This window comes from Plectropomus leopardus, chromosome 7 (assembly GCF_026936395.1).
Source record: "Plectropomus leopardus strain MGB_pleo_1.0 chromosome 7, ASM2693639v1, whole genome shotgun sequence".
Lineage (NCBI taxonomy): Eukaryota > Metazoa > Chordata > Actinopteri > Perciformes > Serranidae > Plectropomus > Plectropomus leopardus.
Window position 1 is genome coordinate 11,518,323 of NC_142182.1, and position 27,802 is coordinate 11,546,124.

General features: G+C 37.8%; 3 protein-coding genes across 6 annotated transcripts; 2 read left to right on the plus strand and 1 right to left on the minus strand.

The window, feature by feature from the left end:
- Positions 1 to 448: 448 nt before the first annotated feature.
- fbxl13 (F-box and leucine-rich repeat protein 13) lies at positions 449 to 27,257 on the minus strand. The gene is made up of 21 exons (XM_088079952.1): positions 27,177 to 27,257; positions 26,114 to 26,220; positions 24,718 to 24,814; positions 24,531 to 24,586; positions 18,075 to 18,229; positions 17,606 to 17,715; positions 17,431 to 17,514; positions 14,022 to 14,117; positions 13,783 to 13,918; positions 7,803 to 7,855; positions 6,695 to 6,795; positions 5,662 to 5,791; positions 5,096 to 5,194; positions 4,796 to 4,916; positions 3,437 to 3,599; positions 2,744 to 2,863; positions 2,442 to 2,565; positions 2,248 to 2,328; positions 1,801 to 1,935; positions 1,089 to 1,249; positions 449 to 993 (listed from the first exon to the last, which is right to left on the minus strand). Exons 1-21 carry the CDS (start codon positions 27,246 to 27,248, stop codon positions 825 to 827), a joined length of 2,370 nt encoding a protein of 789 aa, XP_087936078.1. The 5' UTR covers positions 27,249 to 27,257; the 3' UTR covers positions 449 to 824.
- Positions 859 to 13,653, plus strand: LOC121950019 (leucine-rich repeat-containing protein 17-like). Of its 3 annotated transcripts, none has more exons than XM_088079944.1 (8): positions 859 to 1,204; positions 5,453 to 5,721; positions 8,850 to 9,012; positions 9,125 to 9,601; positions 10,223 to 10,437; positions 11,459 to 11,614; positions 12,100 to 12,241; positions 13,206 to 13,653. In XM_088079944.1, the coding sequence occupies exons 3-8, from the start codon at positions 8,888 to 8,890 to the stop codon at positions 13,486 to 13,488; spliced, it is 1,398 nt and encodes a 465-aa protein (XP_087936070.1). In that variant the 5' UTR covers positions 859 to 1,204; positions 5,453 to 5,721; positions 8,850 to 8,887; the 3' UTR covers positions 13,489 to 13,653. The 3 variants fall into 3 exon arrangements, with proteins under 3 accessions (XP_087936070.1, XP_042351853.2, XP_087936071.1); XM_042495919.2 differs by lacking the exon at positions 859 to 1,204 and adding an exon at positions 5,071 to 5,370; XM_088079945.1 differs by lacking the exon at positions 859 to 1,204 and adding an exon at positions 5,071 to 5,319.
- Positions 19,456 to 23,856, plus strand: LOC121950016 (uncharacterized). Of its 2 annotated transcripts, none has more exons than XM_088079940.1 (6): positions 19,456 to 19,614; positions 19,695 to 19,753; positions 21,127 to 23,307; positions 23,454 to 23,493; positions 23,638 to 23,673; positions 23,754 to 23,856. In XM_088079940.1, exons 1-3 carry the CDS (start codon positions 19,598 to 19,600, stop codon positions 23,298 to 23,300), a joined length of 2,250 nt encoding a protein of 749 aa, XP_087936066.1. In that variant the 5' UTR covers positions 19,456 to 19,597; the 3' UTR covers positions 23,301 to 23,307; positions 23,454 to 23,493; positions 23,638 to 23,673; positions 23,754 to 23,856. The 2 variants fall into 2 exon arrangements, with proteins under 2 accessions (XP_087936066.1, XP_042351850.2); XM_042495916.2 differs by having other exon boundaries at positions 23,638 to 23,669.
- Positions 27,258 to 27,802: the final 545 nt, after the last annotated feature.

The following is a 27,802-nucleotide window of genomic DNA, read 5'->3' on the forward strand; positions in this document are numbered from 1 at the left end:
AAGCGTCCCAGTAAGTGGGTGAAATAATGCTCCAAATTTGGGGCTAAATTTTGGCGATGGAAAAATTTTGCAGCGGTCCCTTGAATTCTGACCTAAACATATCTGAATGGAAATGGGTTCTGTGAGTCTTCCTTTTACAGACATGTCCACTTTATTTTAGTCCCATACAGTTTTTAGCTGTCATTTGATTCCTAATCAAGACGATCTGGTAAGAATTGCTTTACTTCGTTAATATGGACTTCAAAACTGTAATGCAAAAGAATGGAGTTGTAAACATGTGATTAAAAAATGCAATTAATCAAGATTAACTGTAGAAATTCTGCAGTAATTGCGATTTTAAAAATTCATCATCTTACAACCATAATGTAGGTATTTTTGTTTCCCTGGAACAAAAGGGAGAATAAATAACTACAAAACCAAAATACACCACAAAAAACATCTGTATGTGCCATTGGACAAATTTTTATTTTAAACATTGTATTGGTATTAGTACAGAAATTTACAATTGGTGCATCCTTAAATTATGCAGGAGCAAAAAGTGATCTAGTGGATCAAACTTAAACCAGAGCAGCAGGACGTTCAGCTGTCAGGAGCCGGACGTGTCAGTGAGCAGCTGAAACAGCGTCTCTATCCAGACATCTGGGTCTGATTCTGATTATTAACCAGTGATTTGGGATTTTTATCCATGTGATTCATTCTTGTGTCGTTTATCTCAAGTGCATCATGCAAAATGTCTCGTTAAAGACAATAATGTCCCAAAAATGACGATTGCAGTAACTGTCAAAATGCTGCTTTTATAACTTAGGGCTGTTTTTGACATCTGTTTATATCCTTTTTGTGTGTGCTGCTCTTGTCGTCACTGAGTGCTGCTCTACTACTTCCCAGGTGTCATCAGTCATGATGATTTTGGATGCACTATTTGGCCAGTGCGGAGGGTAGTCGTTGCTGTGCTCCCAGTGCTCCACATGTGGCTGAAGCTTTAAGGCAGCCACCCTGCGGGAACAAACGCTCTTTGGTCATTGAAAGCTATCGAGCACTACTCCACACACTCACACAACTTTGCAGTGTTGTTTTAGGCTGTGTCTTACCTGGAGATGCTGCAGCAGGCCATCGTGATGGAGACGAGTGGAGGACAGACCTTCTCCAAGTGTCGAGGACTGCGATCTGTGAGGAGAACACAGCCACTCACATCAAGCTCTCGCAGGTACTGAGATCCACTTGTCAGATACTGCACCGCCATATCCGTCATCTGAGGAATGACAGGAGAAAAAAGAAAAAAGTGAACGTTTAAAGGCTTTAGAGAAGCGTGTGTAGGGCAGATACCAATACAGATTATTAGTGCTTAATGAGACTGATAACTGGTATTTGGAACTGAAATGCATTTACAATAACAATGAAAAAATTTCTGTCAAAATTTGGAATATAATAAACTCCGACACAAAACTCTGTTTAAATGGCCTTTAGCAAATGTTTATTCCTTTAAACATCATATACAACAAGTTCCCAGCAACTTTTTTTTTAATGTTTAGTGAAAATTAAAATAGAAATTAATTAATAAAAATTGTCTTACTGAGGTTTTACAAAGTAAAAGTTCCTCCCTTGCTGACACTTATTTACAGACTGCCTTCTCTGCTGTTGGTTGAGTGTAATATACAGTTTTTCATTAACTGATTTTATTGGCAATCATTAAAATAAAATGCAGATACAGATAATAAGCAAAATGCCAAATATCAGCTCTGATAATTATCCTGGCTAATAATCTGTTGAACCCTTAATATGTGTGTGTGCGTGTGTGTGTACCTTGGGACACCCCGGCATCCGCAGTGTGCTTAGACCTCTGCAGTAAAATGAAATCGCTCTGATGGCCGCGTCTGACAGAGCGACACAGTGAGACACATCAACATGCTCCAGGTCGCTCCCGTTCTTGCACAGCGTCTGTCCTCGTAAGAAACAAAACAGACGAGAGAAAGACGTGAAATATGAACTGATGATGAAATGAATTAGGAGAGGACATACATGCCTCCTTCTGTCCACATCTGTTAGTAATCAGTAAGAGTCACAACAACTGTAAACATGATGGACTTCTTTTGGAATTGCTTTTCTTGGAGGGAGTTTGGGTACAAATGTCTTTCCTGTCAGCTGTGGGTATTAAAAACACTGGAAAAGGAACTTTGAACCACAAAAATTTTTTGAAGATTTAAAAATACCACATATGGCCATGTGCATAAACTTTTGCAAGATTTTTACCTCTATGCCAATATCTGTGATGTAGACACACTCGGCCAGAAATATCTGCTTCAAGCGGATTCCCTCAAGAGCCGCCAGCCCCTAAAAATACAAATATCAAGTTACAGACTGTTCCCCGCCGGGGCCAGTAATCTTTTTTTTTTTCTTTTTCTTTTTTTTTTCCAGGAATTTGTGAGTGTAAGAACGAACAATACCTGATCCTGTATGTTGCATCCGCTGATGTCAAGAGAGCAGATAGAGCTGCAGCTCAGCCACTCCAGACTCGTGTCAGTCAGTCGCTCACAATAACTTAAGTTAAGGTGGTACATTTTACACAACCTGAAAAATTGTGCACACACAAAAAGCTGTTGCGTGAGATTATTTAAAGGGATAGTTTTTTGAAGTGAGGTTGCATGAGGAACCTATTTGTGGTCAGTGAAACCTTTTAAAACACCAAAGTTAACAAATTAACACACGTGTGTGTGCGTGTGTGTGTGTGTAGAGTCTTAATGCATACTTTCGTGCAATCCTCATGACAGATGTGTCAGTGATGCGACTGCAGCAACTGACATTCAGCTCTCTCAGTTGGTTGGTGGAGGAACCTTCAGTCAGATACTTGATCCCAGTATCACTCACCCTGAAATACAAACAGTAAACCAGTGATACTCAACTAACAGCCCACAGGCCAAATCTGCCCTAAAATCTGAGAAATGTCCTAAAATATAATAAAGGCCATAAAATCTTAGAAACATTCTGAAATCCGAGAAATTTCCTAAAATCTGAGAAATGTCCTAACATTCGAAGAAATGTCCTAAAATCTAAAAAAAATGTCCTAACAATCGAAAAATTGCCCAAAATTCTCAAAAATGTCTTAAACATCTTAAAATTCTAGAAACAACCTAAAATCTGAGGAAGGTCCTAAAATCTCCTAAATAAAAATATCCTAAAAACATCATATAATCCTTAAAAATGCCCTGAAATTTTGAGCCACTAATGTCTAAAAATCCTTGAAATGTCCTAAAATCTGAGAATAGTCCTAAAATCCTAAAAACGTTATAAGACTCTAGAAACATGTACGGGGCTGCTGCGACTGGCCTCCTGTCATTTTGCAAAAAAGGCCCTCAAGCAAAGCAGGCTGAGGGTCCCTGCAGTAAAGCCGTTACATGATGTATGTCATGAATCTAAAACTACAGCAGCAACAAACACACACTTGTTGCAAAGTGAGACGTCCAGGTGCTGCAGGTTCTTGAGACTGGCCACGGACTTGAGGCTGGAGTCGGTCATTCTGGAGCATTCTGCAGCGTGGAGGCGGCGGAGGCCTTGTGAGCTGCTGCACAGGGCCTGCCAGCTGATGTCAGTGAGTTGGTTGTTACCTAAAGTGAACATGAGGTGCAGAGTAGACAGTAACTGGAACAGTTAAAAGGGTCACACAAGGAAATGAGACAGAGATGAGGGATTGTAGCATGAGCTGGACATGTCTAGTCTCTTTGCAGGGCAGCATGTATGTGACTTAAAGGTATACTACGCAGGATTGTTGGTTACTGTTTGGAAAAACACGCTTGTCAGTGAAAGTGAAGATAAAAGCCAACGCAAGATTCACTCTCCTTTTGCATTTTACTCACTATAATTGTGTGTTTTTCTGACGCTACATCCCTTGGATGCCTGCTGCTTATGGTCTGGCACCCTGTTGCTACCTTTTTGTTCATCTGTGCGTTAGGAGGACAAATGCCCATAAACGTCCCGAACACAGAAAATAAGAAAATGCAGGCAGAGGGCAAAATGTCTGCAGAAAAATACACCTCCACACACATATACACTTATGGGTCATAAGTGACGACTGAGGGGGATTACTTCTCTGTGAGTCGATACATTGTTTTTGTTAGAAAAATGTATAGTATATTTTAGGGTATCAAATTGTAAACAATTTCCTTAATTGATTATCGGTAAAATCAACGAATGACTAATTAATGTTTGAAAAAAAAAACATGAAAACTTTACTTATTTCAAACAATACCATGTGCGTTTTTTTCCTCAATCAAAGCTCACAGTTACATATTGCATATACTTTGACAGAAAGTCTATCAATTAATTGATTAAATATCATGTTTGATTAAATTCTTAATGAACGATTTATCAATCATTGATTAATTTTATTACTATGTCTTTAACTCACAGTCCCCTGCCAAGCATTTTGGAGAATTACGGTTGTCAACACAAAAAAGCGGCTAGTCATATCTAGAGCCAGTGTTTGGTTTGTCCATTCTGGGCTACTGTAGAAACAACATGTAGGACATTATGGAGGAGGACTCGCTCTAATTGTAGATATATCTGTCAATTCTCATTTTCAGGTGATTATACGCTAATAAAAACAGTTATGAATACAATATTCCATTTCTGCCATTATATACCCCTAAATCCAAGGCACTGGACCTCTAACATCATTCATTTGGGAAAAAAAATGTTTAAAATTCTTTTGGTTCCAAATTCCCACATGTGAGGATTTCCTGCTCTCCTCTGTCTTTTCATGTGTACGTGGAAATGAACGTTGCGGAGTGCAAAATGAGCTCACCCTCTGTCCTGAAACTCTTCAGCTTGGCGGCTTCAGCGATGGCTTTTAAGGCAACATCGGAAAGATGAGGAGCATCCAGCAAAGACATGGCAGACAGACAGCGACATCTGGCAGTTAGGGCCTGTAAGAAAAGAGCAAAACGTCTCTCTGCTGCGAGGGCTGAAAGGGTGTGGATAAAAAAATGATGCACGAGCTGACAAAGCAAATTCTTTTATAATTTATTCCTTATTATCTGTGTTTGTTGAAGATTTCAAAGCTGGGACTTTGACCTTGAATGAAACCTGTGATGGACAAACTCACCAAGACACAGCTGTCTGACAGCGTTGGCATGTCATCGATCACAATCTCCCTCAGCGAAGGGCATCCGGCAGAAATGTATCTGAACCCATCTACAGTCATCTGGGAGCACAGAGAGGAAAATATGCGTGTACGCTGGAATCTGAATCTTTCTCCTGGATGCAGTTTTTTCAGGGCCCTCTAAAGTGAAACATCTGGAACCAAACTAATGCACATTCCCGAAAGAAGTGCGTTTAATGTTGTGGTGCATGTGTGTTATGTTATGGAGAGTGCACATGGTGAGTGGGTGGGCCAGAGATGATTGCATAAACCCAGCCCACGTCTTGGCCGCAGCTGCCTTTAACTCTCCCTCTCTTTCAGATCTTTGTTCACTCGCTGCGAGCCCTGACTGAGTGTGAGCCGTCCCCAGAGTACAGCCAGAAACCAGCAGAGACACGTGGAAACAGAAAGGAGGAACTGGATTTATCCAAGGTGGACTGAAGGCTGAACTTTTAAAAGCTGCATCCTGTCTACATTTGAAGCTGATTTGAGTGACTTCACACCAAACTGGGAGGAGAGCCTCAGCGTACCTGAGTGCAGCCGGACAGGTTGAGGTGGATGAGCTTGTGGCAGCCCTTTCCCGTGGTCAGGTACATAAAGCCTTCATCTGTGAGTCTGTTGCAGTAGGCGACACTCAGGTACTGAAGGTTGACACAGTACCTGTTTGGAATCACTTGATTAATTTCCATATGAAACAGAGGACAACTTCTTTGTCTTTTAGCTTTTTTGTAAATCATTGTTTTGTCTTTGTTTTTAGCAAAAGTGTAAATTTGAATAGACACACTGCCAGGAAATCATTAAAGCGGGGGTCGGCAGATTATTGGCCTGGCCAATTATGATTAAATTAATTAATTAAAAAGTGCAAAGGAATTGTCAGCATGGGAGGAACTTTTACTTTGTAAAACTTTAAGGAGATATTTTTATTTTTTCATTTTTTTCATTTAAATATTTACTTTTAAAAAAGTTTCTGGGAATTTCCTGTACACGATGTTTAAAGTTTCAGTTTTGATTAAACATTTGCTAAAGGAAGGAATTTTCACATTAGCATTTTCTTATATTCCAATGTTGTATGTTCCTAAAATTGGTTATCGATCTCACTAACTACTGATAATCTGTATCGGCCCTGAAAAAACAACATTGGTCGGTCGACCCCTACATCAAAGACAGCATCATTACATTTTGAATTTAACAAGATATCTCAAAATTATTGCCGGTAAAATGTTAAATATTTCTAAAACACTTTTTGCATAACACTATAACACACAACGGACGGCACTGAAAACTGTATAACCTGAAAATCTAGACGTTATGTTATTAGTGCCACATCTGCTCCTCTAAATCTTTAAGTTGGCACAGACCAAACTGTTCTGGGACAAGAAATACAAGCCGGCAGCCCACTGGACAAACAGAAACAGAGCTAATTCTGGGAACCAAGGGGCAGGAGGCCAGAAAAGAGTATAATACTGGAATTTGTTTGTTCAGTTTGGAGATGTGAGTAAGCTGGTCCACAGTTTAGAGCACAAATGTAGTGACACGTCAGTTTGACCACAGCTGGAGGTTTACCTGGACAGCTCTCTTAGAGTTGTGTTTGTTATGAATGTGCAAGACAGGTTCAAGTAGAGCAGGCAGGGACAGCTCTCGACAATTCTCTGGACCATCGTATCCTGTTAAAGAGCAGAGATTTAAATGTTACCTCAGGTGTCTGAGCACGGCATCAGAGCGTGTGACACAGTGTAGTATCAACAATGCATTAACAAACATTTAAACTGCTAAACCTTCATGAAATTTAATTGATTTTATGTAAAAATTATGACTTTACAATAACTTTTAAAATTGTTTTTCAATGTGTATTTTAGTGGAATTTAATAAAGGCCATTCAACTTAAGAAAATAGTTTTAAAAGTAAAGTTCGACACATGATGTAAAGATGAAGCATTTCCTTGTAGATTTCATTTTTTTGATACAAAGTGATACAAAATGCCGATTTACAGCCAGCTTTGTATCATAATAATGTAGGTAGCCTGCTTGTATAAATGAACTTCGCTCCTTCTTAACAATGACCAGATCTCCCCGCTCATTTGCCAGCGAAAATCTGCCAGATGACCTGTTTTGTGTCATCAGCGGATTTGAGCTGGCTTTTGGGCTGTTGCTCCAACAATAGACTTCCTCAGTTTTTTATACCAGCCACCACAGACACAACGAGTAGTGCCTCTTTCTCTTAAATTCCCTAAACCCACTAAAGCATAGCTTAAAAATAGCTTTACCTGACTTGTCAGGGTTTATGCTAAAAAAACGTTTCTCACGAATCTAGGTCACTGTACATGAACAGCAATCAAAAATTAAAATTTACAACCAGACATTGACTTTTGCTCGCCATTTTTATGCCTTTATGATGTCAAGACAGCAACTCGTGTCTTAAAATTATATGATATCATATGAACGCAGCATAAGTCACAAATCAGCCCAGCAGGAGTGCTTATTGGTCTGGTGCAGAGCAGTGCATTCTGGTAGTTGTAGGTTTTGACCTCTTGAGCAAAAGCAAATGCCACAGCCCCTTTTCTATGTTTTCTCTGGTGATGTAGCACCAAAATCAAGACCATTTATGTCTTTCTACTGCATAGACAGCTAGTTTTGTAAAAAAAAAACCATGTTATTATTACTATGTAACTTACTGTAACATTTAAACACTCGGACAAATTGAGGTCCTGGAGATTTCTGCATTCACCTAAGAAAACACAATGCGGGGAAAACGGTTAAAGAGCAGAGAAATGGCAGGTCAAACTATGCGGTTCAGATAAAGTTTGCTATGATTATTGTGAAATGTGAGTTGTGACATAATAAAGTAACATAAAACAGTACGTTTGCAACAACATGAAGCATCGCAGTAGCCGATTCTGCCTTCTTTCAAAGCTGTACATTCCTGGACGGCTCTTATCTCTTACATAATGTGCTACCTCTCAGCTGTTCCTCAGGGTAAGCAGCAGCTGCGCTCCATCAACAACAACACTGTTCAGCTTTGACCCATTGCTTCTGTTGCCAACGCTGTTTTCTTAGCCTTTACGTCGTTTTAGGGGTCAAAAATGAACCGCCACTATGTTTAACAGCATAGAAACCCCCCCCTTAAATGATCCTTTTTCAACTTGAAATTTGATGACTTTTCCTAGAATGACCCCAACATGAGAAAAAGTGAAACATTGCCTTTGTTCTTATCTCCATGAAAACTGTACACCAACAGGGTAAAAATATTGTGTTAGGGCTCATTTTTGACCAGGCAATTAAAAAATCATTAAAAACTACTTTTAGCATATTTTTCTACGTTCTTAGGCTACAGCATTGATATATCTTGCTAAAAAAGTATGTTTACACATATGCAGTATCTTCAGCAATAATAGTAATAATAACAGTAATACTACTACTAATAATAATAACGATAATAAACCTCTATTTTAGTAAAGAAAACAATCATGGCAGGTGTGTTGGAATAAAAATGAGTGGATTCCACTGATTAAATGCAGTCTTTCTGCACTGTGAGGAGGGAAAATCTAGATACTCACAAAGTTTGCGATGAATGACAGGTTGTTTCTTCATGCAAAATAGATTTGGGGTTTAAAATTCAATCAAGCTGCTTTATTTTAGGGGTTTAGTGAAGGCGGGTCATTTTTGACCCTTAGGACAAGAGACAAGGGTTAAGACTCACGTCCACAAATTATTTTTTGCAGCTCTTCTTAATGAAAACACAGTCCCTGCAGGGCACAGGATGCGTGTGACCTCCTCTCTCCTGCTCGCCTCGCTGCTGCTTCTCCTGCTGCCGTCCACCGAGATGAAAAGGCCGGGGAAGGGCAGAGGCCTCAGAGGAGCAAGACACAAACTCACCCGGGACAGGTATGGATTTTCTCTTTGGAGTCATTTGTTCATTTATCTTCCACCTTCTCTAATGAACACGTGTAGAGTTTGAGGAGCCATGAATCTTTTTTTGTGCATTTGAAACTGTCAGGGTGAGAGGAGCTGGGCGTTACAGCAGATCAGGCCCCTCCAGGCCTGCGGCGCCTAAGTGCTTAGAGTCGACAGAATCTGGGGACGTGTTTTTAGACTGTCAAGAGCGACGCCTCACCTCCGTTCCCACCTCACAGACCTGGTCAAAACAACCAAAGCACCTCCTCCTAGCACGCAACCGGATCAAAGTCCTTCGTGATGGCGCCTTCTCTGGATTTGAGAGTTTAACCAGTCTGGACCTGCAGCAGAATCAGATCTCTCTAGTAGAGGAGGGGGCCTTCGAGGGCCTGACACGCCTGACAACCCTGCTGCTGCAGCACAACCGCCTGGGGACCCTTAGCGAGGAGGCCCTCATCACCATGCCAAACCTTCGCTATCTACGTCTATATGATAATCCCTGGAATTGTCTCTGCCCGATGGACAGTCTTGTACGCACCATTCAGGTCCCAAGCAACCGTAATCTTGGAACTCATGCCAGGTGAGTGACCCCACAGAAACAGTTTTATACTCTGTGTTTGTCTGCTCTGACTCCACAGACATACAGTTATGTGCAAAAGTCTTACGCCACCTTAAGCTTTGTTATTTTAGCAAGGTTTTAATGATCATCCACATGTATTACTCAGTAGTCTCTTTGATAAAATACAACCAGAACATACAATTAATAAGTACACAGTATTAAAAACGCAAATATTTAAGAATAAAACAACTTCAGCGTGCCAAAGTTGCAAGTATTTAGTATGACCTCCCTTTCCACTTGGCATGTCCTGAACTCTCTTGGGTAGAGAATTTGAGATTTACAGTACTAATTCACTGGTGTATTTACATCAGGTTGCATTCAAGACATGCCCAAAGCTCAATATTGATTGTTTTAGCTACGTTTTATTATTGTTGTTCACACTAAATATTGATGTCAGTCTGAAGAAGTCATTTTGTTCTCTGTATTCCTTGTTTGTATGTTAATAAAGAGACGGATATAATCTATAGTGACCTTAGACTTCTGCACAGTACTGTACAAGTTATTATTTATTCAAACAGTAACAAACAGCCTCCTAATATCACCTCTGATTTCATCGTGACTTAAACGTGTTTCCTCTTGTAGGTGTGCAGAGCCCATCAGGCTAAAAGGCATCAAGTTGAAGCAGATTGACCCCGAGTTACTCTGTAAGGAGAGCAGCCCAACTGGTGACCCGCAGGGAGACCAAACAGACCCCGGAGGCCCTATAGACCCCATTCCAATTCGTACAAAACCAGATGCCACCACATCTTGCCACACCTACCTTTTCCCCCAAATAAGGATGGACTGCAGACACCGAGGCAAGTTCACAATCAGCTTTTGCATAAATGAGTTTGATTAAATGTATCCTACCACGGTAATTCTCAACCAGTGGTCCATGGCCCATTGTGAGTGCTATCGAGTTAGTTAGTTAGGACGTTTCTAAGATTTTAGGCCTTTTTTAGGATCAAAGGAAATCTATAGGATTTTGAGACATTGGTGGTTTTGCTTTTTTTTGGTAAACTGTTAAGCTTGAATTTTTTTTAACCTACCCCTTTTTTGATACAGTTTTTGGATAGTCACTCCAGCCCTGTTGGCTCAAACATTATTTTAACAATCAGAAGTTACAAATGGTTACAAAACCCCTGCCTTACCTCGAGCCTCCCTGTGTTTTGAAAAATTCAGCACATATGTTTCTTATGCAACAGAGGAAAAATACCTCTAACGCTTCATGTCATAGAACTCATATGTTCATGATTAAATATTGCTGTTGCACGACTGGAATGACTAAACTTCCTTTTCTCAAAAGGATTATCGGGGCCAGACGCAGAACTGGCAAAGAGACGCGCATGCTTTGACAGGTGTTTTCTATTCAAAGTTGTGTTCCTTCCTTAAGCTCTTACTGATTCTACTTTATTGTCATTTGTCACCTTATGAACAACTTGGAAAACATTACACAAATTTTGGCTAATACATCAGAATAAGTCCACTGAAAAACCTGCAAATGCAGTTTAAATTTGCCTAAGAATACAGTATATCAAATAATGTGTTGCTTCTATCTGTCTCGTACTGGCAGGAGGCTTAGATTTTACTATCAGATTCAGTTTTGGATAGAGCAGAGTATAAATCTGTCTCTGTGCCATTTTTTTGCTTGCAGAACTAGCTGGAAAGTGGAGATAATTTCGTAGTGCAGTCTTGGATTTGTAGTCTTGGAAAGATGACAAATCCATAATATAAATCAGTTAAAAAAATACTGAACATTTGAATGAAGCGCAGTTGTATTTTTTGGCAGAGGTAAAATAATTAAATGCTCTTGAGTAAGCCCTTCCTCTCGGTTTTTAGGTCTAACTGAGGTGCCTTCAGGTATTCCAGAGGATGTCGTTCACATCGATCTCTCCCATAATTCAATCCGTCATCTCAAAGCCAAAGATTTCCAAGGAGCGAGGAGCCTCAGAACCCTGAACATCAGTCATAACAACATGGAGCGCATCGACACAGGTACGTGTGCTATTATTATTACTGCTTACCTATAAGTCATAATAAGTAAATATGACAGTGTGTGCTGAATGTGTTCTGTAATATACAGGATGAGAACCCACGCAAACAACGTTATGTTTTTCTTTGGATGATGGAGAACATGTGGAAGGCCAAAAGGTCAAGAACATGTTACACAACTGCTGCTGACTTCTGTTTCCCATATTTCCTTTTTGGAGATAGTGGGTGCTCTGTTATCTTTGTGTATACAGTACTGGTTTTATTTATACTGGGGAAAGCTGAGAGGGTTTCAGACATCAAGTGATCACTCTGTTTAAGTGATTTAGACACAAACTCAACAGGAGCTTGTATATTCCTGTTAGAGTTTGATTGTACCTCTGGCTTTTACTTTTCTTGGTAAATAATAAACAGCAACAGTTCTGTCTAAATATAACCATGCTGAGAGAAGCAGGACGTAAATGGGCGCTCTCTCTTTCTTTCTCTCTCAGCTTCCCTGTTTGGGCTGCTGCACCTTCGAGAGCTGGACCTGTCCGACAACGGCCTTCATTTCATCCAGTACGGAGTTCTGGAGGACCTTTACTTCCTGTCACAGCTAAAACTGGGAGGAAACCCCTGGGTGTGTGACTATAGGTAGGTTTTTTTAATATTTAGACAACAGCTGTGTAACGGTCAGGTTTGATGCAGTACTTTGGTGTCATGGTTTTGGTAAAAAAAAAAAAAAAAGTAGAAATGCCGGGGAAATTTCCTTGATTTTATTAAAACTAGCATTGTAAAGTATGATTTTTTTTTAAAATTTTATTTTATTTTTCAACTTTGAATAGTGATAGAGCTACACCTGAGTGGCCCATCTTCTAAGGTGTCAAGTAGTATGTACAGGGTGTCTACAGGTATCAGGTATCACACTTACATGTAATACTTTTCAAGACCTTTTAACCAGATTTAAGTGATTTCTTGAGAAATAATTGAATTCTTATTCAAGCATTGTAGGTAAGTATAAAGGTTAGTATTATATATGTGGTCCTGTGCAGAGGTAGGTTTTATGCAGACATATTGTTATTAGAGTAAGTTTGGTTTATCTACATTTTGCCAACAAATAAGTACAAGTGTAAAGTAATAAGACTATGAGATTCAGCGGTACGTTTAAAAATATACAACATCATAAATGTGGACTTTCATGCAGAAAAACTTGACCCATTTTGACAAAGAGAAACTTAAAGATGGCTAAATAAAATTAGATAAAATGTTTGCAGAAATTAAGACCTCCCAAATTCAAATTTGAGTCTATTTAATAACTTTTAAGGCCATAATATTTATAAAAATGGATGTAAGACATCTTGATATAAAATATTAAATGTAGTATTGTAACTATAAACAAATACAAACAAAAGAAACAATTCTGTTTTTGAAATGCCAGAGAAATAGTTTTTTATTTTATTTGTTTTATTTTATTTTATATGTATGAAAACTAACATAATTTGGGTTTTTGTTTTTTTGTACAAAGCAGGAATTGCCGGCTGAAAGGACTCTTAAAAGTCAGGGTAAAACAAAATCTGTGAATTCAAATGCAAATAACTGTAAAAACTGCATTTTTCAGCATCCACTATATGATGTATTGGCTGCATCTGCACCCCGGAGTGAGGCACTCTGGCCTGCTGTGTCGCTCCCCTCCTGAACACACTGGGGAGAGTGTGGCGGAGTATGTGCGTTCCTACCACAGAGAGTGTCCAAAGGACAGACAGTACAGCAGAACAGATCAAGACCAAACAGACCCTGAACTATGGGACACAGCGATGGAAGTGCAGGGGGAGCTGGAGGAGGAGCTGGAGCCGAGCCACTTAAGAGCTCCGCAGAAATACCAGATCATCAGACTGTCCTGAAATTATGAGCTTAAAATCTGAATTTCAATAATCTCTTTGTTTCCCCCATCTTTCAGTCCCTGCCAGTATCATAAAACCGTCTGTATCAGATGGCAAAACGTATTTTTCAGTGTTGCTTTTGTATTTGTTGTCTTTTTAATCAAAATATAAAATGTATCAACTTACTGACTGTTTTGACTAATTATTGCCACCACAGCGTGATCTGCATGTGTCAGTGCACACCTTAGTGAAACACAAATATTGCACAGCAGACACACACAACGAAAATCTGGCAACCGGGTGTGCAGTACTCACTGATACATTTCAAGCTGGGCCATTTTAGAGACGTGCAGCCACGCAGGTTGAGATAGATCACAAATGGGCTGTAGTTCTGCAGAATCTGCATCATCAGGCAGTCTGTTATCCAGCCTTTCTCCACAGAGCAGTTGATCTAACAGGGACACACATTTTTGGGAACATTTATACTCCTGTTTCAAGTGTAACTTTAAACACTACTGTGAATTAACTACAAGAAGCAACCTCCTAGTACAGACCTGAGTCCAGAGTGTGCCTGACTGGATGATAGCTTTCCAAGTGCAACACACCTCAGCACAGTTTATCCAGTCTCGCAAACCCAAATACTGAAAGATCTGCGGAAAAAAATGACATATTTGATCATTTGGAAAAGTGGAAATTTCCACTCTATTTATTTCACTAATATCATAACATTTATGTAAAAAAAAAAATTCCTCTTAATTTTTAGCCCACAGTTAGTTGGTTACTCTCTAATGATTTTCTTTTCTTTTTTAGAGGTCATTTTTTCAGGTAATTTTCCTGTCACATTTCACTATGCCAAGTGTTACTGAAAGAAATCAATCAAATTTATTCACGTTTCAAAGGTTTAAATGCTTATGAAAGGTGTCTGAACACGGCGCAAGAAAACTGATGTTGATCCAGGTTTCAAGGGGTTAAAAGAAAGAGCTAAACTTTGCTTATATGTCAAATATTTGATCATATATTCTGGTTTCAAACTAAGTTTAATATACATTTGTTTATCAGTATTTGTTTAAATTATTGTTTCTCATATAATTGAAGAATCGTGGTGCGCATGTCAACCTATGAGAAGCAGATAATGTGGGTTCAGTTTCAGTTTCAATTGTTTTTTTATGACATTAATGGATTTTTAAAAAAAAAAGTTTCTACATGAAGTTCATTTAGAACAATGTTTGAAACACGTTTGAGTTTGTTAAATAAATTAATTAGATTTTTTAAGCAGCAAGAATTTTTTTTTTGGAAGGGAGTTGAAGCCAACCATGTAGTAAAGATTTATTTTTTCCTTTATTTTGACACTTCTTTTCTCGACTTATCTCGTTTCCTTTATCTCACTTCCTTTCCTCAGCAATTATTGGTCCTTTTTCCTCTTTGTTCACTCCTCGTTAACCTGATTGAGTTCACCTGAGTTCACTCTTTGTCGATCACATGGGGCAGCAGTGCTGGTAAGCAGTTTCTCTCTCTTTAGTTTATCCTGTGCATCATTAGTTTAACTGAGAGCATTATTTATCCTTTTTAGGACAGATGTTTAATTTAACTCAGATTATAATTTTTGTTTGTTTCTTTCAGATTTACAACCAATGTGTGTTTGCTCCCCATTTCACGATGCAACTTTCTGACCTTCTTGACATTCAGTGCCAACAAACTGTTTTTGTCATAAAGCCACGAAATTTCACATAGAGTCCGCACACCTGATGATGCTCCCATGAACATTTACTACCACCACGTGTGACGTTTCGGGCCCAAGCCCTTCTTCAGAAATTTAAGAAAGGTTAAATACATTTTCTTAAACATGGATGTTGGTGGATTGTTTCGTGACGTACACAGGAAAGTGAGAAAACAAGGATTTAATGTCTAGTGCAGGATTTAGTGGCACTGAGTGGTGAGGTTACAGATTACTAAGGAAATTTATTTATTTATTTATTAAGGAAAATGCAATAATGCAAAAAAAGTGAAAACATGAGAAACGAGAAAATGCAAAAGGGCCCGTCTTGAGGCAGCATTTGTTTTGCCTGTTCTGGGCTACTGTAGAAACAACATGGTGGACTCAAAAGAAGAGGACCCACTCCATATAAAGATTAAATAGCTCATCTAACGTAACAAAAAACTTGTTACATATTTTCAGGACATTATAAACTCAAGAAAATCTAGTTATGAATATATTACTTTCCTGTCAATGTATCCCCATAAATCCTACATACTTGACCTTGTTGACCTTTCTCAATGTCATGAGAAAGTTATCCACAGATTAAATTCAATGAAGCAACTTCCAGTCTGGTGACATGATTGGCATAGGTCAAAATTTCACATAACCAGCTGTCACTAAAGATATGTTTAGGATTGTCAAGCGGACAGCTGACCACCAAAATCTGAGCATTATTGTCTCTGCGGCTTTGCAAAGGCAGTGTGATGTCAGTGTGCACCAGCTTCTTTTCTTTCTCCAAACATGGTCATGCTGAGGTGCTATTTATCAAAAGAGGTGTTGGACAGAAACACCAGAGCAAACAAATCCAAAACTGCACTCCAAAACAAACACAGGCTACAAGAGGCTATGATTGGCAAGTGCAAGCAGAGTCAAAAAGATGTTTACTGGAGTTTTTAACACGCGTATAAACTACAGAGCCACTGGTATGGTAGCACTTATTGAAATATTGATATGTAAAAAAATAAAAAAATCCAAAAAGTAACAGATGAGATTTATCCAATAAACACAAGCCTTTCTGTGGTTAATGGGTAATTGGTACAATAGACCATAATAAGCTGCAACTGACATTAATCAACTGTCCTCAAAGAGACTAGAGGCATGTTTACAGAGGAGGCCAACTTTACTCTTACGTAACTGATATGATCTCATCACTGACTGCTCAGAGAACAGAAGGGAAGCTAATACAGAGGCCTTCACTACGAAGTCAGTTCAACATAGCCAGGGTATCTTTAAGTTATCTGGCTTAACTAACCCTAACATTGGCCATCGGGATAACCAGTGTGATGAAGCTGGTTATCAAATCACTCGATCAACTCTAAGTTTTCTCATCCAGCCACGAGCGTGCTGGAAAGAAAGAGGCAGGGGTGTTAACTATGAGGAACATAATCGTAACCATGAATGAAGTATGTCTTATGATATAAACAGTAATACTGTTTACGCTCAACAATGTCCTATTTATGACAGCAAAAACTTATTTTCATTGGTGTGAAATGTAAATGACAGCCAACAATCCTACAGAAGAATAAGATGTAAAAATAGTAAAAATAATTTACAAATATTAGTAGGCCAAGACTTAACATTTATGAAGGTTCATTTGTATTTTTTGTTATAGTCAAGGAAATTAAGAAACTTTTAGAGATTCAACAAGTCGCAGTTCTCTTGAACTGTGGAAAAGGAGGAGAAACTGGAGCTGTAGAGTGAACGAGAGTCTCTGATCCACCAACTGGCATTTATTTAAGGTAGAAATCTTAATTTTTGAAATGGTCTCCCTCTCATTCCCATAATGTCCTCACACTAAAAACGCACAGCAAACCAACGGCGGCTGGTAGCAAGCTGAGGCGACAAAATCCAAAATGTTTGTACGCAAATGCAGATTATTATAATAGATTGTACTAATGCAGAATTAACGAATACTGTTGACACATGATGCCTTTATCTTTTAGTATCTTTTATCTCTCTAGAGTTATGTGTTTTTGCAGACATGTAGAATTGATATTATCATATTACTTAAAGGTGTAATATTTTCCACCAGGAGATCTATTGAAAATAATCTCTAAAGGAATCTAGATGCTGTTGCAAATAGTGACGATGTAAGATCCCACATTGTTTTTAGATGTGACGGTGTCAGTCTTTAGTCTTTTAAAAGTCTTTTGGTGTATGGTAGGCATTAATGACACATGAATGTTGTGTGGTTTAAGACAAGCTACCTTCAGTGAGAGTCTTTTAGGGAGCACTGAGAGTATGTCAAAAACTTCTCCGAACTGGTGGACTTTGTTTTCCATTGAGAGCCTCTGCAAGATTTATGCAAACACAATATGAAGGAAATTATGAGAACTGGCAGAATTTATTATTCATTATACTCAAATTCCACATAAACCTTACCTTAAAGTGATCCTTTTTCCTTTTTGAGTCCTTTGCAACATTATGCCATGCAGCTATAACGCGCTTAAGGCAGTCAGCGTTTACAAGTCTCTCAAGTTTCTCCAGGGCAGCTAAGTTGAAAAGAAATGTATTTCTTGTTTTTAGTGTTGATCACTTTTTTTAAGCAGAGCATAACATGTGGGCTTAATTATGGCAATGACATTATGATCACAAAGTTGGATGGTACTGAATCTCTTGACAAATTTAGCTCATAAAAATAGAGTCAAGTCTGAAACAGAGGACAAAATGAGTCACACGAGTGGGTGTATACAGTGGGGAGGACTGTCAGGAAAGACTTTGAATTTGGACACATTTCTTAACCACACAGCATGTTTTCTCTGGCTGTAAAAAGGAAAGTGACAGCTGGCAAAAACACATAAAGCTCCCCTTGATTACTTTTTCATTCAGAAATTTTAAAGTAACATCCTACCGGCCCGTGTCTTCTTGTGTAATTCTACACAGTTTGTCCATTTGGTAAAAGCAGCCTGCTGGCACTTCCTCTCATAGTACTTCTTTGCCGCGTCCATCTTCAGAGCCAGCTCTATGGTATCTCTCTTACTCTGCGTACTGAACCTCTTCCACTTCCTGTCCCGAACAGCAAACACAGCTCATCACTAATTCATTGGAAAGGTAGAATATCAGAAAGCGGCAACAGCACAGGAGTCAGTAACACTGAAATATGTTTTATTTCAAGACAGTCAGTTTTCTGATGATGAAGCTGGTTTGGACATTCAGACAGGACGGAGGGATTCACTGGACAAAAGGTCAGCGATGTAGAAGTCTGCACTGAGGACAGACAGGTGAAAGGCAATCTGTGAAACCGAGTATCCTCATGAACTCGACAACTTGTTAACAACGATCCAGAGAAAACATTCAGGACTTTCATTCACATGGGTCAGATTTCTGCTTTGAGTTACACCCTCTCTCTTGGTATCATGAATGTTTAATTTAAATTTTTGTGGATTAATTTCAGAGGCTATATCCCTTCGAAACTTGGATTGACATCAGTTTCTTGTGCTGCATTTGGACACCTTTCACAAGCATTTAAACCCTTAAAACCTGGATAAATTTGTTTGTTTTATAAAACCCCCCCCCAAAAAAACATGGTTAAAAAGGCAACCAGCAACTTGGCAAAACATGTTGGGCAAATTGCATAGATTAGGAAAAGCTGATGAGGAAAGGAATTGAAAATGTTTAATAAAAAAACATAAAATAATAGAAATATATATATTATAGAAAAATTATTTAACTAATATTTTTAATTTAATTAAAAATTATTTTATTATAATTATATGTTTAAAGTTCGCTACATTTACATTTTAGCATTTTTTTTTTAAAGAAATGTCCTTGTTTTGTTTTGTTTTATTGTTTATTGTTTTTATTTTCTTTTGCATACTCTAATTTTCAGGTAACTTTTTCTTATAACTGTTTACTCTTCCTTTCTACTTTGGGGTAATTTCTTGTGAAGTTGCTCATTGACTTTTATGTTTTTGAAAGAGATTAAGCCAGTTTGTTAAGGTTTCAAGGGGTTAACTTTTGTGTGAAAGGTTATTTGAGTCGTCTTCCTGTGTGATGTATTGGAGGTTTGTGGATTTACAAAAGGACATGAGGAAGGCAACAGATGTGTTTAAGTTGTTATCTTCCAGATGAATTTCTGCATTGCTCTTAGTGATTTTTGAGCCATCACCACGCAGCCCTCTGAGTGAATGCTCCACCTGTGCTTCTCTAATTGGGTCGATTTTCACAGCACCAGCTGTCTACAATCACCTAATTGTAATCAGTGGAAGCAGAATCTGAAAAGTTTTGGTATGCCTCCTTGCATTTTCCCATCATTCCTTGCTTTCAAACTTCCAGGAGAAAGAAAGGACGGAGCATGACTCATTGTTTTCTGGGCTGGTAGTTTTAATCAACAGTCAGCTGCTGCACGTGGACACTGTGGTTAAACTGGCTGCCATGGCTTTTCCATTTGGGTAAATACATTACAATTTCTGCTCAAATTTTTCCTGTGTTTTTTTTTCTTATTTCTTTTCTTTCTAATTTTTTCCCCCAGGGTTTCTTGGCTTTGCGCTCTGTTGCTGTGGGGCTGCATTTGCTTTCTTCCTCACAAAGGTAAGAATTTCTGATTTGGTTTTGACTGTGTGAATATGGCAGATATGAATTGAATTTAATGTTACAGCTACAGTTAGTAACTTTATTTGAAACAACTTTTTTGTCATATGAAACTATCACTGTATTTTCAAAGTAATACATAAGACAAATAATCTGTAAAAAAAAAAAAAAAAATACTACTCTTTTTACGGCTTCTTGTATAATTTGCTAGAACCTACCACAGCACACCAAAAACAACTGATCACAGCTGACTGATCTCTCACGCAGCTATAAGTCATGTCGATCGCTGCTCAGAAACTGCAGTCAAACTGTCAAACTAGGTAGCGCTGATCAAATATTAATCAATATTCTATGTTGCCTATTTCTCACCTAAAATGTTTTCAGAAACATTTCAGTGTACTGTTTAGAAATCAGAAAATTGCCATCCAGCCAGTGAGTGGTGCTTGGGGCTGTGACCTTTCAAAATATCAGCTGGGTCACAAACTTCCTCATTTTCAGGGTCCCTACAGCTTATGACTCGTCAAATTTAAGACATTTTATTGCCACTCAAGGTAAAAGTTTACAATAACCAAAATTGTGGGGAAAAAAACATAAGCGACATTATTACTTGATGAGGACAATTTAGTCTAAATGTTTACTACTTTAACATAAAACACTGTTTTTTTTGGTCAAGTTAAAATGTTAGATGATCTACACTCTCTAAAGTGGAAGAAATGGACAACATTGAACATATTATTTTATTAAAGTGTCCATTTGGTTAACCTTGAGAAAAGTTAACTCATTTTTCATTAAATTGGATGTGGTAAATCTATTCTGATCTCCCAGATGTTAAATTCAGAAAAGAATCTAAAAAAAATAGATATAACCAGTTACTTTGAGATATTATGATGGAATGTCAGAAAAAAAATATTCATAAAATTCATCTCCAAATATCTTAGCATTTTGAGACTTTTTGAAAGACTGATTTAAGACATTTTAATACCAATTAAGGCTTTTAGATTAACAAATGTAATGCCTTTTAAGACTTTTTAACCCTGTTTTAAAAACTAAACACAAAATAGTTTCTGAAAATATTTAAATACTCAAATGCAGCAACAGAATCTTAATTAATATTTGATCAGCACTGCCTAGTTTGACAGTTTTAACTGAAATTCACGAGCCGTGACTGACATGACTCGAGTTGTGTTAGAGACTCCTCGGCTCTGATTGGCTGTTTTAGTTCACGTGTCATTAGAAGCTCTACAAGGCCATACAGTATGATTTTTTTTATTTTATTTTATTTTTTTACAGATTATCTTTCTCTTTTGGTGTACAGTGTGACAGTTTTCTTTTTTTTAATCTACAGCTTTTGTCTGTTTTTTTTTCCCTAATAGGTTACAATACTGCGTATGGCTACCCTCTCAGTGACGATGCATTCAGTGGCCATGCAGGTGCGCTTGGTCCACAAACGTCAAACCAATTTAATTCTGGAGCATCTTTAGCCACAAACCAAGACTCATTTGGTCCAAAGGATGAGATGACAGCAATGAGACACCAAAGCATTGTTTCCCCTCAGAGTGAACCCGTCCACCATGAGGATGGCAGTTTTGTCACTAGCCTCAACGAAGAGATGGTGCAAAGCAAACCAGACTTGGAGCCTTATGTACCATCCACACCTCCTGTCCAGCAACATGAGGATGATGGATCTGATAACCAACATCCCTTTGGCCTTTTGGTGAAGGAGCACACAGGAGAGAACGCTATGGAGGGTGTCAGTTTTCCAACAATCAGAGATTTCAAACGGTTTATAGAAACGATGAAAAGCTCCTTCTTACGACCGGGAAGTGACATGAACAGTCATTTCCAAACTGGGTGGGCAATGATGGAAAATGAGACGCCCTCTAATGGTGAAAATATTGCAGGAGAGCCTGACACGAGCTATAAGTCGAACTCTGCAACAGAAGGCACTGCCCATCATGACGCAAATGAAAATGAATTTTGGAGTGAACAAGGCGCCAACTACCAAATACCAAGTGAAAGCCTCTCTGTCCTAAACCCTGTCGACTCCACTGCAAGTTTCATCTCTAAAAGTGTTCATGACAGCCAAGACCCGGGCTCTGCTCTCTACCCACATCATCATTTAGCAGCCACAGAGCATGTTTCAAGTAATTACAGAAGTTTTGACAGTGCTGGCATTTCTTGGGAAAACCCCGAGATTTTCACAAGTGGTCCTTATGTGCAAAATGAAGATTTTCAGTCAACAACCTACAAGCTCCCTGAAAAAACACCCTCTGGCTCATTCTTTGGAGGAGATTTGTCTTTTAGTGGCCACATGTCTGCAACCCCTGTCAGCTCTCCAAACAGCCCCTCTGAAGACCACATCTTAACGCCTCTAACCTCTGAGAAAAATATCCAACAACCAAAATATTCATCTCACACTGAAGACTCTTCAACAAGGTATCAGAAACCATCTGGTGAATTTAAGAGAGATTTCCAAATTAAGGAGCAAGGTAGCAACGTCCTGTCTGCACCAATGCCCCCATCTTTGGCTTCCTATGGCAACAGTGTGTTTGTCAGTCCACCAAGAGGTCAACACTACATCCCAGATTATCGACCAAAACAAAGGGGAAGCCCAGCCCAACCGTTTCAGACAAATCAACCCCCTGTTGGCAAGGAACCCAATGATATAAACTACACTCCCGTCGCCCACCTGCCTGCATCTGCTGGCTCTGTTTCTTCAAGCTCCAACAACCTATCACCGCAGAGCAGTAGCGGACATGTGGGAGTTCAAACAAGTAGCCCACATGATGGTCCGAGTCAAGCTTTCGACAGAAAACAGCCAGTTGGAGTCAGTCAGTGGTTTACTGTGAAACCTTCCAGTTCTCTTCACGGCTCAAGCAGACATGACGGCTATCTCGGAGAGCAGACAGACGGTGTTAGTCGTCCATCCATGTTAACAGCCCAGCCGAAAGATGTGGATAAATCAGTCCTCTTTGATAACAAACCAGCCTCTGCCACACAGGAACCAAAACAAATGGTTCACAATACCCTAAATCCCATTTCTAGTGGCTTAACCCCGATCTCATCTCAGCTCGGAGCAGGTAGTGCGATTTTCAACTCTTTAACTAACTTGGCTCCAACCTCCACATCAGAGAGAGCCGTTTCAAGATTAGCTGCCAATGAAATTATGTCCAGGAAGTTTGGAATCACGAATATGATCTCTGATACACCCGGAGCCAGAAACCCCCTGAAATCATTTCCTCTGCCTCTAAGACATGGTGTTTCTTTACATGGTGGATACGTGAGTAAACCGCTGTCTGCAGCCAAGGTTTCTGCTTCTACTTTAAGTGGTTTCTATTGGAGGAATCATGGCAAAACAAAAAAGCTTCCTCCTAAAACGGGCCCCAACATGTCAGCACCACCTGTGAATGCATACATTGTGCAGTCCAAAAATGGCTACGTAAGGAGCAAAGTATATCAATCAAAGACCCGTTACGCACCATATCAGCTGCATGAATACAAGCACACTTTGAAGAACAGCAAAGGAGGATCAAAAGTTCACAGTTGAGAGAGAGGTATGAGAAAACTTAGTTTGCCTCTGAATATAACTGTTGTGCTTGTGATCAATTACAGTAATTAACAAACATTTCTCACATCTCAAAGTTTCTCAAGCAGTTCTTAATTTGCCTTTTTTTGTGTCTTTGGGATCCTGAAAAAACAGCTGTGGCCTGAAGTTTCAGTAAGAACAGCTGAACTTGGAGGTAAAAAAATGCTGCATTTTAAAATGTAGGATTGCAATAGATGCAAATATGCAAAAATCTGGAAAGACTATTACATGAATTGTAAAATCTACCTTGAACCTTGTATGAAAAAATAACTTTTCTTCTTTTCTGTTTAAAACGTAGGTGAAATTGCAGACAGAAAGTCCTTTGTAAATGTGGGTAAGTATTCATTTTGAGAATGGTTTATGCTCCCACAACTGAGAAGTTAAATATTGTTTCATCTCTTTGTTTTCCTTTAGGATCTGTTTCCATCTTCAAGTGGGAGGAAAATCAAGTTTCTTCGGTTCTCCACACATCCACTCGACTAGGCATGAAGTAAAGGCATGAAATCTTTGAAAGTTATTTACCTTCTTGTCTATATTGTTTTTTTATGTTGACGATCCTTATTTTTAGTCACAAATTACATTTGTGACATTATTTGAGTGGTATGCATCACAATTTGATATTTCTGAGGAATTTTTGTAACATGGTGTGAAGAAAAAAATGTCTTGTTTAGGTTAAAACTCCACCAAGTGCTTGTAGGTGGTACTTTAGTCAACAAGCCATGAAAACAGACATTTACTGAATAGTGATGCAGGTTTTATCTGTTGGCTGCTGTCTTCTTTTTCCCTGGAAAAATCCTCATTCAAAACCTTATTTGTGATCTTAACTGCAATACTGCAGGCTAGGAGTGGGTGATATGGTCCTAAAATAATATCACAATATTTCAGAGTATTTTTGCGATAACATTCTTGATGATATGATAAAATATTAAAATATTTTAAGAAAATACACTTTCATCAATAAGTGTTATAGTTATGTCAACACAAATTATGACTCAGTGAGTTTCAGTTTTTTGGAAAACATAAAAAGTACAGCAAATTAAAGTCATACAAAGCAGATGCAAATTACAAAAAAAGCACCCTTGAATCTAGAACTTGTGTGTGTGTGTGTGTTCAGTCAAAATATTGCCAGTCATATGATTTTTTTCTCATGGTATTACCAGTATTATCATGACCAATATGATTCAGGCCTACCTGAAGTAAGATCTTGTTAAGTTTTTCCTGTAACAGCAGTACGCCTTCTCATACATCTAGAGAGAAATATAGAAGAGCAGCTATTATAAAACTGTCCAAATCAATTTAATTTGGGCCTGAATCATTTGAGAAATCTAAACTCAACCTGATTTTTGATGTCATGTACATGTACTGAAGCATACTGTACCACGGTGTCGTCTGGGTCCACGTAGAGAGCGTCCACAGTCCTGTGTGTCGGGGAGGCGGGTGCAGAGTGCTGCTCTACATCAGCAACAAACTCGTGCCTCAAAAAAGAAAGTCAAACATCAAAAAAGATCATGTTACGTTCAGGGTCAATTTGAATCTTTTGAATGATTTATTTCACACATTTGACAATCGTTATGCTACTTAAGTGTTAAAATAGTAATGTATAATGATGATGGAGTATTAGTTAATTGTGGAATAAGTTTGTGTAATTACTGATATTTAATGTAATTAATGTAATTACAGATTTAAACTTTAACGTACATGCTTTAATGACCACCACATTTAAGTTTGAAAAAATCTGGATTGAAAAAGAAAACATCAGAAATATAAAAATTTTAGAACCCAATTATTCTCCAAACACAAAAAAATGTAAAGATGGATTTCTACTCTAAAACTGTAGCATTTTTTTCATTAGGATACATTATAATGCATTTATTTTCTGTCTGTTCCAATAGACAAAGAACCTTAACACGGTTATCCCCTAATAATGACAATGACAATAAATGGTTATAACAGATGTTTTCTTTAACAAAACAGGAAAGATTATTTATTTTTTTGAATAATTAACTCAAGATATAATGTTTCACAGTACACACACACACACACACATATATATATATATATATATATATAGATATACACATACAGTATTTTTAATCATTTTTGTCATTGTGACTCAAATTATCCCCAATTTCTGAAGTCTCCAGAGATTAATATTCTGTCAACATAACCAATACGATGCATTTAAAGCTGACTATCATTAGAAAATCAAATCTGAAATATATATCCCTATTTAAGCTGTATTTCCCTCATTCATTTGCTGGTGACACTCAGATCCACAATATTTTTTTTTAAAATCCTGAGTAAAAGCTGTAAATCTTTCATATGATTTTTGGACATAAGTGACATAACATCTTTTGTTTACTTTCAGATGACTCTAATCATACATCTAGACTTCATACAAATGTTATGTACATTGGATTTGTCCATGTCCATTGCTGTTAAAAGTCACTTTATATATAAATATAATGGGAACAGGTTTAGAAAATCATTGTACCTCCACATCGGTTACTTTATTATTGTTAAAATGTACCTAAAGGGGCAACGGTGGGCAAGATAACCAGAGGAGAATATAAGTTCATACATGCAAACTTTCCCTTTCAGTGACATCGGAGGTTAGAGATGGGATGTAGAGGAAATATTTAACTTTAAATCTTCCCTCCTCTGCATTCGGTAGCCTTTCATGACTTTCACTCCAAGCAGTAAAAGAAAACACAAGCAAGTGAGCCACCAAGTGTCCGTCTCAAAAAAAGTCACGAGAAAGGAGGTCTACGCACCAGTCAACATGCTGAAGATTATCATGTCCCTGGAAGGCCGTCAGTGTGTTTTTCAGAAACTGTATCGGGTCACTGGGACATAGCAGGCATGAAGCTGTCAGCACGGCCTGTTGACAAAAAAGGTGACACAACCGAATGAAGTAGTTTTCACTGTTGGGAAAAATAAAAAATGGTCTTGATAGTCAAATAAATAGGCAGTCGTCAAGTAAACTGTGTGTTAAATACTGAAGAACCAGCTCGCTTAACTAACATACCAGTGATGTTAGTAATTAATATCTCAATACAAGATAAATAACCCAGTGGTGGACTGTAACTAAGTGCATTTACTCAAGTACAAATTTGATATAAGAATTTCCTTTTCATGCCACTTTTTACCTTTATCTTATGACATTTCAGAGAACTTGGTACTTTTTACTTCACCACATTTTTCTGAATGCTTTACTTACTTTATAGATTACAAAAGTAATCATAAGAGTAAAAAAAATGCCATATTGTAATAAATTAAATTTCAACGTTATACAAGTACAGCTGTAACAATTAGTTGATTAATCAGTGAACTGAGAGAAAATTAATTGCCAAATGTTTCGATAAACTTTTTTTCTCTCATTTTGAGATTTTTGGCTTGTTTTATCTATATTTTTATACAAAAAATGTTTTTTGATAATTTAAAGTAATCAAGTAAATTTAAAATCTTTGGCAGTGTTTTTTAGTATAAAATCTTGAGGATTTTGGGGGGTATTTTCCCTATTTAATTATAACAATAATTATAATTTGAGTTTTTTGTCAGCCTTTAGTTTTTTAAATCATTTTTTTTGGATTTTTTTTCTTTTCTTTTTTGGGGGGGAATAATTTGGAGGTTTTTTTTAAGGCTTTTTAAAAAAAAAAAATTACGTGTTTAAAAAAAAGATGTTTCTGCATTGGATACTTTGACTTTTAATTCTGTAAGTATATTTTTCCTGATTGTACTTACTTTTACCTAAGTAATGTTTTTAATGACAATAATAATAATTTCACTTTCACTTTCAGGCTACTTTTACTTAAGTAAAGGATGTGAATACTTTACCTTATACATCTGTAGCAGACAGTGTTTCAGTTCGCACTCTTTCACAGCAGACTTTTTGTTTGATTCAGCCATATTTAATCTTTGGCACTTCACAAAGCCAAACTTATCGATGATTTGCTAGTTGAGCGGATTTTTCTCTATTCGAAAATTTTGCGTTGCTAGGTAACGAACAATTAAAACCAAACGTAACGTAAATTCTAAGTGTTGGACAATTGATGCGCTAAGTGTCAAATCAACGGCATGGCTCAGATTACTTTTATTTTTTTAAGTTGCATATTAACAATTATATGAATATTTTTCAAATATATATAGAAAGCTAAGACAAATTATATAGCTTGAAACTGCCTCCGGATCACCCAGCGAAAGATTTTGGTCGGCCAGTTATTTTAACTGTGTTGCCATGTTTGGAGGTTTTCCGGCCAATCGGGCTACTCTTCTGTATAAATATCATAGACTTTAATAATACTTTAATAATAATAAATTTAGTTTGGAGCGACTTGTCATCATTTAGGCTACTTTTTGTAAACCAGTATATTGCTAATAATGAAAACTTTAGTCTTACTTCAGTTATTCCGCAAACGGTTTATTTAGGCAGAAATTAGATTGAGATGTAGGCTAGAGTAAAG

What these genes read in the sequence shown, in the direction of transcription:
- fbxl13 (XM_088079952.1), bottom strand. Translation starts at nt 27,248, where the DNA reads ATGGCTGAATCAAACAAAAAGTCTGCTGTGAAAGAGTGCGAACTGAAA. An exon ending in ACTCTAAGAGAGCTGTCCAG is followed by an intron (nt 5,792 to 6,694) that starts GTAAACCTCCAG and finishes GATTCCAAACAG; the next exon opens with GTACTGTGTCAACCTTCAGT. An exon ending in GGATGCCGGGGTGTCCCAAG is followed by an intron (nt 1,250 to 1,800) that starts GTACACACACAC and finishes GTCATTCCTCAG; the next exon opens with ATGACGGATATGGCGGTGCA.
- LOC121950016 (XM_088079940.1), top strand. An exon ending in TTGCTTTCTTCCTCACAAAG is followed by an intron (nt 19,754 to 21,126) that starts GTAAGAATTTCT and finishes TTTCCCTAATAG; the next exon opens with GTTACAATACTGCGTATGGC.
- LOC121950019 (XM_088079944.1), top strand. Translation starts at nt 8,888, where the DNA reads ATGCGTGTGACCTCCTCTCTCCTGCTCGCCTCGCTGCTGCTTCTCCTG. An exon ending in AATCTTGGAACTCATGCCAG is followed by an intron (nt 9,602 to 10,222) that starts GTGAGTGACCCC and finishes TTCCTCTTGTAG; the next exon opens with GTGTGCAGAGCCCATCAGGC. An exon ending in CATGGAGCGCATCGACACAG is followed by an intron (nt 11,615 to 12,099) that starts GTACGTGTGCTA and finishes TTTCTCTCTCAG; the next exon opens with CTTCCCTGTTTGGGCTGCTG.